Here is a 17,360-nt window from a genome sequence, read left to right as displayed (position 1 = left end):
TTGGTTTTCGGTGTCTGATGTGAGGCGAGTGTCAGCGTCAACATTAGCGTTAACTTACGTGAGACAGATTAAATTTAGCTAGCTCCAGGCTGTCACTGACATTGACAGATCTGAACCATCGCCCTGAACGAAAATAACAACAATTATGACAACCTATTAACCCACAACCTTGAAACCCCAAATTGCAAGGCCATCTCCACCAACATTTTTCCACGAGAGTAATGGGCCATTACGCTATCACAGAGTAATAATACAAACAAGCACTCGGCAGTCTACACTTTATTTCAAAGATGTGTCGTGTGTATGTTACGTGGTTTGGTGACAATTAAAGAGCGGCAAACTTTGACAGTATGACAAAGCCAGAGTACAGTAACATCACAGCGGCACCGTAACATCTCTCTTGATGCCAGGCTAAACAAAGTCAGAACACCTTAACTCAACTTCAGCGTGCTGGAACAAAGGCAAAGAGCCGTAACAACTGTTACGGCATTCTGCTGTGGTTTCTCGTATGGTTTTGGAAGTTACGGTTGTCATAGCCCTTTATTTTCTCGTTAAAACAATTAAATTGACTCACAATTTTTATTCACATGATAAAGGAGGTCTCAAATACCACAAAAATTACACTAACTCATTTTTGACCAAACATGATGTTACGGCGTTTTGCCTTTGTAGGGCAGATTTACTGTAAAGTTAAAAAATTGTTTAAAGTTAAAGATACATCATGCAGAAATATTTTTATTTGTTTGTTTAAATAAGCCAAAGAAGGGTTTATTTATAAAGAAAGAAAATAAAGTGAAGATTATAGCCTCTAGACAGCATCCTCTGTACTGCTTTTACAGTTTTTCTCAATCGATTTGGTACATTTCTCCAAACTCAGGTAACAGCTCTCAAAACATTTAACACGGTGATCAGTACACTTTGTAATTGTCCTAAACAGATAGTAAATTATCCTTCATTTCATACAAATTACAAATCAAAAGCATAATTTTCTCAAAACACTGTGCACAAAATTCCCTAAAGTTATCACAGCAGTTCATACAGCCAACCAAATCTTTAATATATCAGGAAAAACATTTGCAGCTTTTTCATTGGTCTTCACAAAGATCACAAGCATTTTTGTACCATTTTCAAAACACAACAAACAAAACTCTGTGAATTGTAAAATAGTCAGTTGCACACCTTATGTCCTCAATTAACCCCAAATTGATATCTGACGAGTTAGTAATCCACTCAACACAGAAAAAGACAATTTCCTAATTGTTCACACAGCTGTCTCAATTACAACAACTACAAAAGGGGAAGAGAAAAACAACAAAGACGACGAATGAGAAGAAAAGACAATAAAAAGAAGAAGAATTAGCAGTGGAAAAGGAAGAGGTGTAAGAGTGAGAGGTGGTGGACAGGGTGGAGGGAGAAGAAGAGGAAGAGGAGATGGAGAAAGAGCAAGTAGAGCTCTAGGAGGAAGAGAAAGAAGAGCTGAGGATGTAGGAGCAAGAGAAAGAAGAGCTGAGGATGTAGGAGGAAGAGAAAGAAGAGCTGATGATGTAGGAGAAAGAGAAAGAAGAGCTGAGGATGTAGGAGGAAGAGAAAGACGAGCTGAGGATGTAGGAAGAGGAGAAGATAGAGGAATAGAGGGAGAAGAGATGGATAGATTGGAGGGCAATGGAGTGGAAAGAGAAAGAGTAGAAAATATAAGAAGAGATGGACAGAGAGGAAGAGGAGGGCAAGGTGTAAGAGAAGGGAGGAGAGGTAGAAGGATAGGGTACACGCGTGTTTCAAATGAAATCAGAGCCACACTTATTGACCATGTCATAAATCATGGTCTCTCACTGAGAGAAGCTGGGCAGAGAGTTCAGCCCAATATAAACAGATCCACAGTGGCTTCAATTATCTGCACATTTCAGAGGGAAAAGTAACTATATCATTCCACTTCTACAATGAGAGTCCATGTAGTCTTGTTTGACATAGGTCTAGATTTCTACAGTAAATGTTCATGCTTGTCCAAACATTTTTCAGAATTGAAGTTAGAGAACATTCAGGTGGACGAACAAGACTTCTTTCAAGTGAACAAGAGCATGCCATTGTTGACATGGTGGTCCAGAACAACACCCTCCGCCTCAAAAAAATTCAGCAAAGAATAACATAGGACAATCAACTGTTCCACAAAATCCACCAATGCAGTCTCTCCACAATTGATCGTGTTATAAGGAGAAATGCAATCCGAATGAAACAAGTATACAAAGTGCCCTTTGAGAGGAACTCCGTTAGAGTGAAGGAGTTGCGATTCCAGTTTGTTCAAGTATGTGCAACCCAATTACTGCACTTTTACTGTCAACACAAAGAATTTAAGTATGTGTCCATAAACTATTCCATGCTAATGTAAGTGAAAAGATTTAGGCATATCTATGTATACTGCTGCTTCAAAGTGTGAACTCAAACTTCAGCAACAGTTTCACAGTAGTATTGACTGCAATCAATGTGTTACGATCCGTTTTAGGTCTAGGGGCAGGAAAGGAAGGTAACAAAAGTTGCGGGGAGAGAGTGAGAGAACTCCCGTCTCCAGGTCCCAGAACAAGCACAAATTACAATGACACCAGTTTAAAAAGTAAAAATATTTCACAAGTTTTATTTGTACATAATAAATGGGATAAAAAAAAGGTAGAACCTCAGGAGGGGAAACGGCCAAAATAACAAACAAAAGGAATTCTTACTAAAGGTTTTTTTTAGAAATAACTTACCTAGCTTCAAAAATAAAATAAACCAAAAGACAAACACTTCCCTTACTTCCTCTCTATATAACACAGGAGAAAACTAATTCTCAAATAAAATGGCATCCACCTCCCTACAAATTATTCCAATAAACAACCAAACAGTATTTTAACTCAGAAGAAAACGTCTCAGGTTACGACTGTAACCTATGTTCCCTGAGAACAGGGAACGAGACACTACGTCAGAATGACGCTATGGGGAAACGCCTCAGGCGTGACAGGTGTCTGAAATCAAATATCAACTCACGTCAATCATGTTGACCGGCGACAGCCCGTGAATCATCAGCTTGATTGATTAACGCGCGACCTGGATGTATAAAGGGGAGCCTTGCACACATGACAACATCCTATCGTCTGAAGGGACTGTTGCAGGCAGGCCCCGAGGCATGGCAGGAAGACGTAGTGTCTCGTTCCCTGTTCTCAGGGAACATAGGTTACAGTCGTAAACTGAGACGTTCCCTTTCGAAAGGGAACTCTACACTACGTCAGAATGACGCTATGGGGAACGATATACCAACGCCACCATGCTGAGGGGAGTGCATGCCCAAAGGCAGTGACAACTGTCCGAACCAGTAATTCAGAAACACTGGAACCACTCACCCTTAGGTCACATCGGGCTGTCAGTGACAGCACTCCCTACCGGTCATAGCCCAAGCTAATGAACCAAGAAACCGCCAGAACATAGTAAATGGGGGGAATATCTGGGCCAGCTCAAAGGCTTAGGACATCAGCTTCCAATAGAAGGGGTCCCTTCTAGGGAGTGTGGCTAGGGGACCCAAGGGACTCCCAGCCAGTCACTATTCAGGGGAGCGTGCCACCTGAAATGCCACCAGGCAGGCCTGACCTGGTGTCACTACATAAGACACTACAGTCTGGCCACTTCCTGTCTGTCCGAAGACAGAGCCTCTGGACACTTGCCTTAGGAAGGCATCCAACCCGAGGGACTGCGAAGCAGGCAGTGAACCACTCAGCCCGGATCTCAGAGACGGGACATCCTGGAGAGTATGACTCAGCATAGTGCTTTACAACCCTTGCCAGCGAGGGGAGTTTCTCTACTCGATCCATGGATCTACCCAGTGTTTGTGTTTCAAAACACTGAGGAGGCCTGTGAGGGCCTAAAGGGAGCTACCTCCAGGAAGGCCTGGTAGGACCTCTAACCTGGCGACCACAACATGGGGAGCTTGTATTCAACCACAATATGTGGGAGCTTACCTTCAGGAAGGCCGGTGAGGCCTCTAACCTGGCGACCACAGCATGTGGGAGCTCATATCAGGAAGGCCGGTGAGGCTGTAACCTGGGGACCACAACCTGTGGGAGTTTACTTTCAGAAAGGCCCTAGAACCGAAGTCTGGGCCACGTAAGAAAGGGAATTAAGCGTACAGCGCACAACCCTTACCATAAATATGGATTATAGAAAGTACATGAAAGAAAGTGCATGTATTTAGCCATTCTGAATCCAAGAAGGCCTGATGAGGCCTGTAACCTGGCGACCACAGCATGTGGGAGCTCATACTCGGAAAGGCCGGTGAGGCCTGTAACGCGGTGACCACAGTGTGTGGGAGCTCATCAGAATGTGGAAGTAGCTAGAGAAAGGCGTCTGTCGTAATATACGTGACGACAGGACGCATCTAGAGTGGGACCCGAGGTGAAAGACCAGGGTCTGAGCCACATAGGAAGGGACCGAAGCGTACAGCGCATGACCCTTACCACAAAAATGGATTTTAGAAAGTACACAGGACGTTAGTCGTGTGACTTACCATAAGCATGGGTTTAAGAAAAATAGATGAAGTAAAGGTGCATGTACTTCATCACTCTATATTCAGGAAGGCCTAGTGAGGCCTATAACCTGACGACCACAGACTGTGGGAGCTCGTATCCAGGAAGGCCGGTGAGGCCTGTAACCTGGCAACCACAGCATGTGGGAACCCATGATCAGGAAGGCCAGATGAGGCCTATAACCTGATGGACACAATGCGTGGGAGCTCACATTCAGGAAGGCCTGATGAGGCCTGCAACCTGACATGTGGAAGCTCACAACTAGTGAGGCCTAAACCCTAGCGACCACAGCGAGTGGGAGTTCACATTCATGAAGGCCTGGAGAGGCCTGTAACCTGACATGTGAAAACTCATAACCAGGAAGGCCTTTAGGAAGCCTGAAGCCTGGTGACCACTGAATGTGGGAGCTTAACACTCAGAAAGGCCTGTGAGGCCTGAAACCTGGCGACCACAGTATGTGGGAGCTCATACTCAGGAAGGCCTGTGAGGCCTGTAACCTGGCGACCACAGTATGTGGGATACTCAGGAAGGCCTATGAGGCCTGAAACCTGGTGACCACAGTAAGTGGGAACTCACATTCAGGAAGGCCGGATGAGGCCTATAACCTGACATGAGGAAGCTCATAACTAGGAAGACCTGCGACCACGGTGTGTGGGAGCTCATACTTAGGAAGGCCGGGTGAGGCCTGTAACCTGGCGGCCACAGTATGTGGAAGCTCACATTCAGGAAGGCCAGGTGAGGCCTGTAACCTGACATGTAGAAGACCATCACCAGGAAGGCCGGATGAGGCCTGTAACCTGGTGACCACCATGTGTGGGAGCTTATATTCAGGAAGGCCTAGTAAGGCCTGTAACCTGGCGACCACAGTATGTGGGAGCTCATAACCAGGAAGGCCGGATGAGGCCTGTAACCTGATGACCACAGTATGTGGGAGCTCACATTCAGGAAGGCCGGGTGAGGCCTGCAACCTGACATGTAGAAGACCATCACCAGGAAGGCCGGATGAGGCCTGTAACCTGGTGACCACCATGTGTGGGAGCTCATATTCAGGAAGGCCTAGTAAGGCCTGTAACCTGGCGACCACAGTATGTGGGAGCTCATAACCAGGAAGGCCGGATGAGGCCTGTAACCTGATGACCACAGTATGTGGGAGCTCACATTCAGGAAGGCCGGGTGAGGCCTGCAACCTGACATGTAGAAGCCCATCACCAGGAAGGCCGGTGACGCCTGTAACCTGGCGCCACAGTATGTGGGAGCTCATAACCAGGAAGGCCTGGCGAGGCCTGTAACCTGGCGACCACCATGTATGGGAGCTCATATTCAGGAAGGCCTAGTAAGGCCTGTAACCTGATATCCCAGTATGTGGGAGCTCATAACCAGGAAGGCCGGATGAGGCCTGTAACCTGGCGACCACAGTATGTGGGAGCTCATAACCAGGAAGGCCTGATGAGGCCTGTAACCTGATGACCACAGTATGTGGGAGCTCACATTCAGGAAGGCCAGTGAGGCCTGTAACCTGACATGTGGAAGCTCATAACCAGGAAGGCCTGGTGAGGCCTATAACTTGATAACCACAGTATGTGGGAGCTCATATTCAACCACAGTAAGTGGGAGCTCATACTCAGGAAGGCCTAGTGAGGCCTCTGACCTGCTAACCACAGTATGTGGGAGCTCATATACAGGAAGGCCTGGTGAGGGCTCTGACCTGATAACCACAGAATGTGGGAGCTCATATTCAGGAAGGCCTGGTGAGGCCTCTGACCTGATAACCACAGTATGTGGGAGCTCATATTCAACCACAGTATGTGGGAGCTCATATTCAAGAAGGCCTGGTGAAGCCTATAACTTGATAACCACAGAATGTGGGAGCTCATATTCAACCACAGTATGTGGGAGCTCATTTTCAGGAAGGCCTAGTGAGGCCTATGACCTGATAACCACATTATATGGGAGCTATATTCAAGAAGGCCTGGAGAGGCCTATAACTTGATAACCACAGTATGTGGGAGCTCATATTCAGGAAGGCCTAGTGAGGCCTATGACCTGATAACCATAATATGTGGGAGCTCATTCAACCATAGTATGTGGAAGCTCATATTCAGGAAGGCCTAGTGAGGCCTATATAACCTGATAACCACATTACTCCTTGACAGTAAATTCCTGGGAGCTCACCTCAGGGAGGCCCAAGCACTGTCCGGTTGCAAAATAGGGACTGTCTGGTCAAGGAGGCCTGTTAAGACCTACTACCTGACCATCGAAAAAATCTTTAGATTTACTTTCTTACCCATAACATTTTGCCCCAGACTCTAAAACAGGAGACGTGGTCTGAAAAGAAACAGAAATATGTTAATTTCACATTTTACAAAAAGACCAGAATTACATCTGCTCTTTTTGTTCACTGCTCATCATTTTAATTCCTCAATTGAAATGCAGCCAAAAACACTGGATAACGCGATCTGGATGATAGGCTGAATTACTAAATATCTAACTTCTTTAAAGTCAGATAATATTCCACCATTTTAATTCATAGAATTAAATGCAGCCATAATCACCAGACAATACTGTTTTAACATTTATACGTTCTCGTAATCTACACACTGCCTCGGCAAGCGCGAGAAACGAGCCGTTAAAAAATATTTGGCTTTCATCCCTCGAGAAGAAAGTCAACAGGTGCGAGGTTGAAACATCCGACAGCGCACGGATTTTTTCTTTCTCACGCGCGCCGAGATACTTAATGAACACTGCCAGCACCCTCAGGAACTGACTGTGAACGCCTCGTACCCAAACAGTATTGTTTCACAGATCGCACGCACCACAGCTCAGATGCTGAACCCTCCTCCCTCGAGAAAAGGGTCCGACGAGAGCGGAGCATTTTTAAATAAAAAACGCTCACAGTTTGCACAAGAGGCTCTCTCGAGAGCCTCCCGCGCGCTTCAGCGATATTCTCAAAACAGACAAACAGTCCCTGAAGACGAAAAGATGTTGTCATGTGTGCAAGGCTCCCCTTTATACATCCAGGTTGCGCGTTAATCAATCAAGCTGATGACTCACGGGCTGTCGCCGGTCAACATGATTGACGTGAGTTGATATTTGATTTCAGACACCTGTCACGCCTGAGGCGTTCCCCCATAGCGTCATTCTGACGTAGTGTAGAGTTCCCTTTCGAAAGAGAACTCCAGTTAGATGTCACCTACAAACACAAGGTTACCACCAAGTCACATAGAAGTTAGCAACCAGCATACCTTCTTTTAACATTATCTTAACCACTATACTGACACCACACACAATGAAACCAACAAGTGCTGGGACCGGAAGATGACAGTCTCTCAGAGAAAAGCCTCAGTCTCTCTCCTGGGTTGGAACTCTCTGGGTTCTTATATATACACTGCTCCACTCACACCTTAACGAGCTGGAACACAAATCAGGTGTCACTCCCAAACCTGTGAAGTGGATAGTGGGAGGAGCAACAAAGAAAGAGAATACAGAGACAAGCACTACAACAGCAAATAAAACATATGCGTCCCTTGGGATGTAACAAATGCCATTACTCTAAAACACTAACTTACTGTATTGTACCTTGTGTTCTTTTTACTCTAGAGAATCTTGGAATTGGATAGCAGTGCAGCTCATTATGAGTACCTGTATATTGATGAAGCAGGTTTCAATCTTCACAAAAAAAGGAGAAGAGGGAGAAATGTGATTGGCCATCGTGCTACAGTCAATGTCCCTGGACAACGAGGAGGCAACATCACTCTCTGTGCCACAATTTCTACAACTGGTGTTGTGGCACACAATGCTGTCTTGGGACCATACAACACAGCAAGGCTCCTACATTTTTTTAAAGCAGAACTATGCAGCTTTGCAGATTTCTTCGCTGTTTTCTTGCTTTTTGCTCGCGGGTTTCTCTATAGAGCTCCCCTACAGCTTCGGAATAGATATTTGACAACACTGTCATCAAAAGTCGTTGGCGACTCTCCCCCCTCCCATCTTCTCCCGCTCGTCATGTGCATTTGTTTTCAAAGAACCCGGCGAACGCACAGAGCCATGTCCACTGAGGTATGTATGATACACAGAAGGCTAGCATATACATGTTTAGATAGTGTATGTGTGCAGTAAAGCAATTCGTTACATCGCGAGACCTGATATCACGAGATACTTCCTGACGCTGAGGCCGTCGGCCCGCAGCCCAAAGTTGCAAGGGTGGTTTTTCCGCTCACAGGCACTTGGGGGGTGCAAGACGACCACCATTCACCCCGAAAAAAGTCATATAACTATTCCAATGACTCCGAAGCTGTTCGCTTAAGGTAAAAAAGTTAAAACCTCCTCAATGAAATCCTCTTTCTGCAGGGTGATCAGGAGCAAATGGTGCGGAATTTTGTAGTTGTTTAGGACAATGTCCAATTCCACCATTCAGCACTAGTGCGAGAGTGGTTTGAGAATCACCCACATTTCAGGATGGTGTTTCTTCCACCATATTCTCCTTTCCTGAATCCAATTGAGGAATTCTTCTCCTCTTGGAGATGGAAGGTACATGATCACAACCCTTACAACTAAGTAAGTCTTCAAGCGATGGAAGAGCCTGTGGAGATGTTGAGGCACAAGCAAGCATGTCAAGGATGGATACGGCATTCAAGCCGTTTTTTCCCACGATCCATGACTCGTGAAAATATTTGCTGTGATGCTGATGAAATTCTCTGGCCAGATGTAATTGAGAGGCATTATCAATAAATTAATTGATTCAATGAATGCAGTACATTTTATTTTTTATTTACCTATGTACTTATTTGTATAATGTTTTTTTTTTTTTTGTAGGGTGACAACTCATTGTTATACACCTGATCTCCTCATTAAAGAACTTAATGAAAAACATGTATTTTCATTTATTTCTTTGTGTATCTTCAGCTGAATTTGTTATCAAATCAACAGAGAACACACTTTTAGTTTTGATGTTAATATTGAATTTTAATAATGCATTACTAAAATGCTGTGTTTCATTGTGCAGTGAATACTTAACTGTTTCGCCAACATAAGAGTGTGTTTAGTTTGCTGTGTTAACTGTTTTGAGAGCTGTTACCTGAGTTTGGAGAAATATACCAAATCTATTGAGAAAAACTGTAAACACTCAAGAAGAAAGATTATCATATCAAAAGAATGTGGCACATCAAGTTTGCACTTGTTTTTACATAATATTATATAATCATGCTCAAAACACCGATATCAAACTGCTCTGCTCTGCCCTTAATTCTTAGTTGCTGTTGTCATAAACATTTGTATTTTTTAAATTATTATCTGGATTATGTTAATAAAGTATATGATTCGATTTTAGGTTGCCATGGAAGACTGTAACTTTAACCTTTGAAAGCTGATATTCAAAATAGTTTTCTACAGAAGCATAGTTCCCTTGTTGCATCATCACTCCACCCCACTTTCTCTTTCATACAAGAGGGGAAACAACCACCAATTGTTCATGTGAAGACGTTGTTGTGAGCTTTAATAACATACACCTGTAGAAAGAACAGAAGGAAAGGACTGAAAATGGGTAAGAATCTACATCTACGCAATATTCATGAGGCTATAACTATGTTTATACTAATATAATATAGCAAGCTAATTTCTGTTTTATTGAGACAGATGCCCTGTGAAAAGAAGTGAGTGATGTGGGCAGTTTATGTTTTCTGCAATGCCTTTTCAAAATGACATGCATTTTTTATTCCTCCACCCCTTGGTTGAGTTCATTATCTTGACTTCTTTGAATTGTTGATTTGATCAAGATTATGCAGCATGGCGTTGAGTTAAAAGCTAAAACTCTAATCCAAGAAGTCAAAAAGAGATCTCATCATCCATCCCTGCTGTTGTTTATCAGTGTAAACCACTATTTTAAAATAATATATATATTGCATCTCTTGCTAGTTTTTGAGACTTCAGTCAAGTGTACAATACATGCTGTGTAAGTCAATAAAAGCGATGGTCAGAAAGGATGTGTGTTTTTGCAACTGTATTTACTGCTTAATGCAAAATGTATTTACTTTAATTCAAAACTGGCTGAAAGCATTAATGAGACCAGAAAAGCAGGAAAATTATATTTTGTCTTTTCAATGTTGTCTTTATCAATTTTGTGGTCGTATGTTGCATGTGAATTGTACAACAAATTTTGCTGACAAAGTCTTTTAACCTACCAGCCACAATTTAAGCTGTAGACAGCTAAAATACTTTGCTGGGTTATAAGTACTCTTGTTTATTCTTTTAAAAGCGTAAAAGAATATTTTTTAGTTACAATACTCCGTAAAAGATACACACATCATGCATTTTATAGAGAATATAGGACACAATGCCCCCTGGTGGCATCATGGTAAGACTGAGCAACTCCTTTTATCATAATCTCTAAATTTGCAAAAATGTATTCCCATAATTCTGACAAATAAAATGAGATTATTCATTAAATATAATTTAGCATAATCTTGAGCATGTTTATAATTAAAATCAGAGCTGTAATAACTATCCTAAAATTATTTTACAGACATTCATCAGCTTTATACACAACTGAAAATCATTCATTTCCAACTCCAGTGAGCTGTTAACCGCTGCAACCGGATTGCTGAACCAGTTGGATTTCTGAATGAATCCTTCTAATTCAGTTTTCAACCAATTCAAAATCAAAAGAAAGAATCAGAAATGTTATGACTTTCTTTTACAGTTTGCTTTCTCTTTTTTTGTGCAGCGAATGCAACCTTTTTGAGAGCAGTGAATGGGACCAATGCAACTCAGATGGAAGCCTTTTCAAGCATTGAAATCTTAAATATATGCATATATTTTGTCGTCTTCGCTCTGGGTATCGTTGGAAACGGGCTCGTCATATTCGTGACTGGCTACAAAATGAAGACGACCGTCAACTCCATTTGGTTTCTCAACTTGGCGATTGCAGACTTCATCTTCATCTTAATCATCATCCTCTACATTGTTAATGCCTTTAACAAGATGGCTTGGCATTTCGGTGACTTCTTGTGCAAGTTTGTCAGCTTCGTGGCGGTGCTGAACATGTTTGCCAGCATTTTTTTGCTGACCGCTATCAGCCTGGACCGATGCCTGTCCACCTGGGTGATTGTTTGGGCTCAAAACAAACGAACTCTGGTCAAAGCCACGATCATCTGTGCATTCGTGTGGGTTTTATCCATCCTCTGCAGCATCCCCTTTGTCATCAACCGCTTTGTAGAAAATAACCGGTGCATTTATTATAAAAAACCCTTCAAGTCTTTGGTCATATACAGGTTTATGGTGGGTTTTCTCATCCCCTTCCTGATCATTGCATCTTCATACATTGCTATCGGAGTGCGTGCCAAACGTCTCAAAAGGGGGAAGAAGCTTAAGCCTTTCCGGGTCATCATATCTGTGATCATGGCCTTTTTCATATGCTGGTTTCCTTTTCATGTTCAACAGCTGTCCACCGTAATTGCAAAGGAGAATAAGTGGAGTGACTTTGGAAAAGTACTAAGACACATAGGACCTTTCGTAAACTGCCTGGTTCATCTCAACAGCTGTCTGAACCCCATTCTCTATGTGTTCATGTGTGAGGAGTTTAAGACGAAGCTTAAACAGTCTCTACTGCTGGTGCTGGAGACGGCGTTTGCTGAAGAACATCTGCCTTTCCGATCATCTCGCCTTTCCACTTGTTCAGGTCTTTCAGAATCACAGGGTCTCAAGATGAATGACACAACCTTCTCATCAACTGGCAGCAGCCAGGACAACAAAACATGCGTTTAGAAAATCAGTCCCAGAAATATTCATTCCTTGTATTAGTCTGAAGTGATCCGATAAAGCATTAAGAAGCTTTCCATTTTGCCGCCTTGAACCCCTCATCCCATGTCAGATAAGCAGTGATTCAAAGACTTGTTTGTTCTAAAGTCAATGCAAAGGTGTAATTCATGCACCATAAAAATTACATTTCAGGCAGGTTTCTCCGACATGCCCCTTGTTTTCCATTGGTTGGACTAACAGATAGCTCTACCCCAAACTCATGCCATTGGTTGAGTCAGTGTTGTTGCGTCTAAACTGGTTGGAATGATGAAAATGTTTTGTATTGTTTATGCTTTTTATGGGAAATCTACAGATGTTTTATTATATACTCATGGCTTTGGGAAAATATTTCATACATTTGTAATGCATTTCTTTTCCATTGACTTGTTTTACACAATCTTTAATCTACGTTGTAATAGGCTACTGTTAATTTAGTACACTGTAAAAAATAATTCTGTGGCTTAGTAAATATTACAGAAATTTTTAACTTTATTAACTTAATAAAATCTCTGAATATCGTTTACTTGATTGTTTGAGTTAAACATACCAAAATAATTTTGTAAAAATCCAACAGTTAATTTTAGATAACATTTACAGATATATCTAAGTTTTTTTCAATAAAATGATTTAGTATTTTACAAACCAATTATTTCTTTATAATATACTTAATATATTTGTAAAAAATGTTATAAAAATATTTGAGAATGTTGAATTAAACTGATCTGTTTCAAGAAACAAAAATATTACTTAATTCAAATCAATATTATTAATATATTTAACACTCTTAAGAAATTGAGTTAGTTTACTCAATAGACCAACGCTACTTTTGCGTCATCGAAGGGCAACGCCCCTTTTTGGGGGAAGACAAACAGATTCCCCTGAGAACAGAACTCGCTCGCTCTAGACCTGCAAAGTTTCTTGATAGCAAAAATGGCACAAACATACACTCTCTTTGCCGGCCGAGGACCGTGAGCGGTACTTAAAGAAGCTACTGGATAGGGAGTTACAGAGGTGTCCCTTTGAAATGGTCGAAAACTGGATTAATGACCCCACGCAGTGGCCAAATATGGACTATTCTGACATCTACCACTATCTCGTGGAATCACCAAGTAAGTAACGTTAGCCTATTTTTTTGTCATTAACACACTCACAGTATGACAAACTAGACGATGAGGCCATGTCAAGAGGAGTCGGTGGTTTACTTGGATCATATTTCACTTGATTTAAGCTATTGACAGTTTTGTTGTCGACTAGCTATACTAGTAAGAAACCCTCAAACACTGTAATCAGAACAATCATGTCAGAGGCTAAAAACATAAATAGTCCGTACCTTAAGTGGGGTAGAGACAATGAAAAATATGCCCCATACATATTTTGCCGTACACTGTAAACCTTTTTACAACTTTCAAAGTCCTAGCACTTTCTAGACACAAGCAGAAACCAGCCAAGTCCACTTTAGTCCTAGCCTGCCACTATTTCAACAGTAAAATCAGTTAACAGCCAAGGTAGCGTGCCTAGTGAGAGCTAACGTTAATCACGCAGCTGCTAGCAGCTTCGTCTTTCTAACTAGTAAGTTATAGCTAGTCGACAACAAAACTATGTCAATAGCTTAAATCAAGTGAAATATGATCCAAGTAAACCACCGACTCCTCTTGACATGGCCTCATCGTCTAGTTTGTCATACTATGAGTGTGTTAATGACAAAAAAAAATAGGCTACTTACTTGGTGATTCCACGAGATAGTGGTAGATGTCTGAATAGTCCAAAGAGAGTGTATGTTTGTGCGATTTTTGCTATCAAGAAACTTTGCAGGTCTAGAGCGAGCGAGTTCTGTTCTCAGGGGAATCTGTTTGTTTTCCCCCAAAAAGGGGCGTTACCCTTCGATGACGCAAAAGTAGCGTTGGTCTATACATACAACCGGCGTAGCGTCATAGAACGTCTCTGAAAAGGTTCACGCCCACTTTTAGGGGAAAACAATCCGGCGAGCGCCATACACAGTATCAGATTGAGGACGTGTACTAACCCTTACAAACATGTAATTTGTATTTAAACATTTTTTTTCACACAGTAGGCTACCCCTATTATGTATTTGCATTTAATTACATTTTTCCACACAGTATTTTGTATTTTTGTTTTAATTTAAATACAATTTCCATGTATTTATGCCCATCTCTGCCTGCCATCATCATCAATATCTTGCTGTTATGGAAATATCATGAATTACGGATGATGCTATCGAAAGTTAAATCAGGCTGGCTGGACAGAAAAATGCACTGAGTAGCTACTCTAAATATAAAGACACAATATTATACATTTAAAGATGTTTACTTCTTAAAACCGAAGTAAAATCATTCACTGGCTACCTGGTGACTCGATGAGGTACGAGTAAATGTCCGGGTAATACACTTCTGGCCAATGGGTGGGGTTGTTAGACCAATTTGACGCTGGTAGAATGAAAGGGACATGTTTTTAAGTTGCCCAAATTAAGTTTATAAATGTATCGTTCACGCTCTATGGAAAGCAGGGTGGACATATAATTACTCGACATATTTCATCTAAGTGATTTCTGAAGTTATACACGTCTGCCGGCTGTGTACGGACGTTGTTTTGTGCCGCTATTTTGTATTGAAGTCTATGGGAAGTCTAGCTTGTTTTCCCCTAAAAAGGGGCGGTTACGAAATTGACAGTTAAGTTCCCGGATGTGCCGGTTGTATGTATTAAAACAATGCACCCCTCCCCCACCCTCTGACGTGACGACAACTCGACGGTTGGTTGAGTGAGCGCGGGCTGTTTGAACTCTCCAGTCCAGAACAACAGTCCTCTTCTCAGCGTCGCAGACTCGCAGATTTGGTGCATTTCCTCTGTGAAATTCAGGTTTGTGTATATTTTATTTTTATCTATAAAATCATTACTGTGCTTTAAATCATTTTATTTAATGCAAAACAACATACAGAGGCGTTATTCGACACCTAACGAGAGTCGCGTCTGTCTTTTCGCGTGATTGAAACGCCTTGCATTAAACGCACGACTTTATTCCTAATGATAATGAATATAATTAATTTGGATGATAAAATGTCCTCAGAACTGTGCACTGTTTGTTTATTGGTAGGTTATGGAGTCAGTCGCTCGCAGTATCTTTCGGCTGTGAGTGAAACGCAGGACGGCGGTATGTTCAAAGTTCACCCGCAGAGCGCGAGTCCATCTCCGGCTTGAGAACCAGCGCTGATCCGGTGGAAATTGGATAACAGACCGATTGATTACACTTGAATTAGGCTACCTGAATGTTTAAATGTTTAATTTTTACTTCTAAAATGTTTTTTTTTTTTAAATTAGTTTAAATGTAGGCAATATTGTATGTGTTAAAAACAGTGTAAAATGTGCTGTATTGCTGTACTCATCGACAATAAAGGCCAAGTCATGTAACTTATACTGGTTGTTGTATGGAATAGGCTACTATTTTACAAAGGTTTAGAGAAAATTAAAAAAAGTTAATATCACTCATAAATAAAAACAGTTAATATTACTCATAAATATTGTGTTTTAAATGTTTAAATGGTAAATTATTTCTACTCATTTTTATTTGTTAATGTACCAGATGCAGTTACTCAGATTTACTTAATTTTTTTACTTGAATTTACTCAATTCATACAGTATATTTCATTGATTTCACAGCTTTAAAATTTACTCAATATTTTTAAGTGTAAAAATGTTTCACCAATAAAATTAAGTTTATCCCAGTAATAGTTTTTAGAGTGTATACTATTATACACTCTAAAAAATTATTATGTGGCTTAGTAAATATTACAGAAATATTTAACTTTATTAACTTAATAAAATCTCTGAATATCATTTACTTGATTGTTTGTGTTAAACATACCAAAGTAATTGAGTAAAAATCCAACAGTTAATTTGATCTAAAATTTACAGATATATTTAAGTTTTTTTTCAATAAAATTATTAAGTATTTGACTAACTAATTATTTCTTTATAATACACTTAATATATTTGTGAAAATTCTATAAAAATATTTGAGAATATTGAATTAAACTGATCTTTTTCAAGAAACAAAAATATTACTTAATTCAAATCAATATTATTAATATTCATTAGCCTCATAGCATAATTGCCTACGTCCTATTTAAAAAAAAAAGACTTATAGGCAATTATGCTATGAGGCTAACACTCTTAAGAAATTGAGTAAGTTTACTCAATTAAAACAATTCACCCCTCCCACCCTCTGACGTGACGACAACTCAACGGTTGAGTGAGCGTGGGCTGTTTGAACTCTCCAGTCTCCAGAACAACAGTTCTTCTCTTCTCAGCGTAGCAGATTTGGTGCATTTCCTCTGTGAAATTCAGGTTTGTGTATGTTTTATTTTATTTTATCTATAAAATCATTACTGTGCTTTAAATCATTTTATTTGATGCAAAAACAACATACAGAGGCATAATACGACACCTAAACGAGAGTCGCGCCTGTCTTTTCGCGTGATTGAAACGCCTTGCATAAACACACGACTTTATTCCAAATGATAATGAATATACTTAATTAGGATGATAAAATGTCCTCAGAACTGTCACTTTTTGTTTATTGCTAGGTCATGGAGTCAGTCGCTCGCAGTATCTTTCGGCTGTGAGCAGGCCCGGGGTGGGTAATCGGGAGAATCGGGAGAATTCCCGGTGGGCCGCTTCACTTTTGGGCCGGTTTTACATTTGTCACGTTAGTTACATTAGGCTACACACGTTCCGCATTCTGACACCGCAGCGCGCAGCCTCTACATGGGTTGTACCCATAGACTGTAAAAAAAAGATGGACGACGCCCCTTCGCTCTCTTCCATTGATGAGAACTGAAGCCGCCAGAGTCACGATATGGCGCTGACATATTGGAACTTGAGTCTGCGCAGTAGCGATCTCGGGACCAGACCTGCGCAGTAGTGAGCAGGAAGTAAAGCCGTGAAATCAACGCTCCGCCCTCACTCTCGCTGAATGCACTCAGGGAGAGTGGATTCTGCACACTTTTTAAA

The 17,360-nt window shown here is 41.2% G+C and overlaps 1 protein-coding gene across 2 annotated transcripts in view; it reads left to right on the top strand.

Annotated features, from left to right (window-relative positions):
• Positions 1 to 12,856, top strand: part of LOC307167348 (C3a anaphylatoxin chemotactic receptor-like) — a 130,774-nt gene extending 117,918 nt beyond the window's left edge. The window contains exons 1-2 of one of the 2 annotated variants that reach the window (XM_079886382.1): positions 9,987 to 10,083; positions 11,263 to 12,856. In XM_079886382.1, coding sequence (XP_079742508.1) covers positions 10,080 to 10,083; positions 11,263 to 12,302 — 1,044 coding nt within the window. In that variant the 5' untranslated portion in view covers positions 9,987 to 10,079 and the 3' untranslated portion in view covers positions 12,303 to 12,856. Of the gene's footprint in view, positions 1 to 9,986; positions 10,084 to 11,238 lie in introns of those variants that run through there. The other variant, XM_079886381.1, reaches the window with a different exon arrangement.
• The last annotated feature ends 4,504 nt before the right edge of the window (positions 12,857 to 17,360 follow it).

The sequence above is a fragment of the Squalius cephalus genome (genome assembly GCF_949319135.1).
Source record: "Squalius cephalus genome assembly, chromosome: 11".
Taxonomy (NCBI): domain Eukaryota; kingdom Metazoa; phylum Chordata; class Actinopteri; order Cypriniformes; family Leuciscidae; genus Squalius; species Squalius cephalus.
This window is presented reverse-complemented; position numbering and strand designations above follow the sequence as displayed.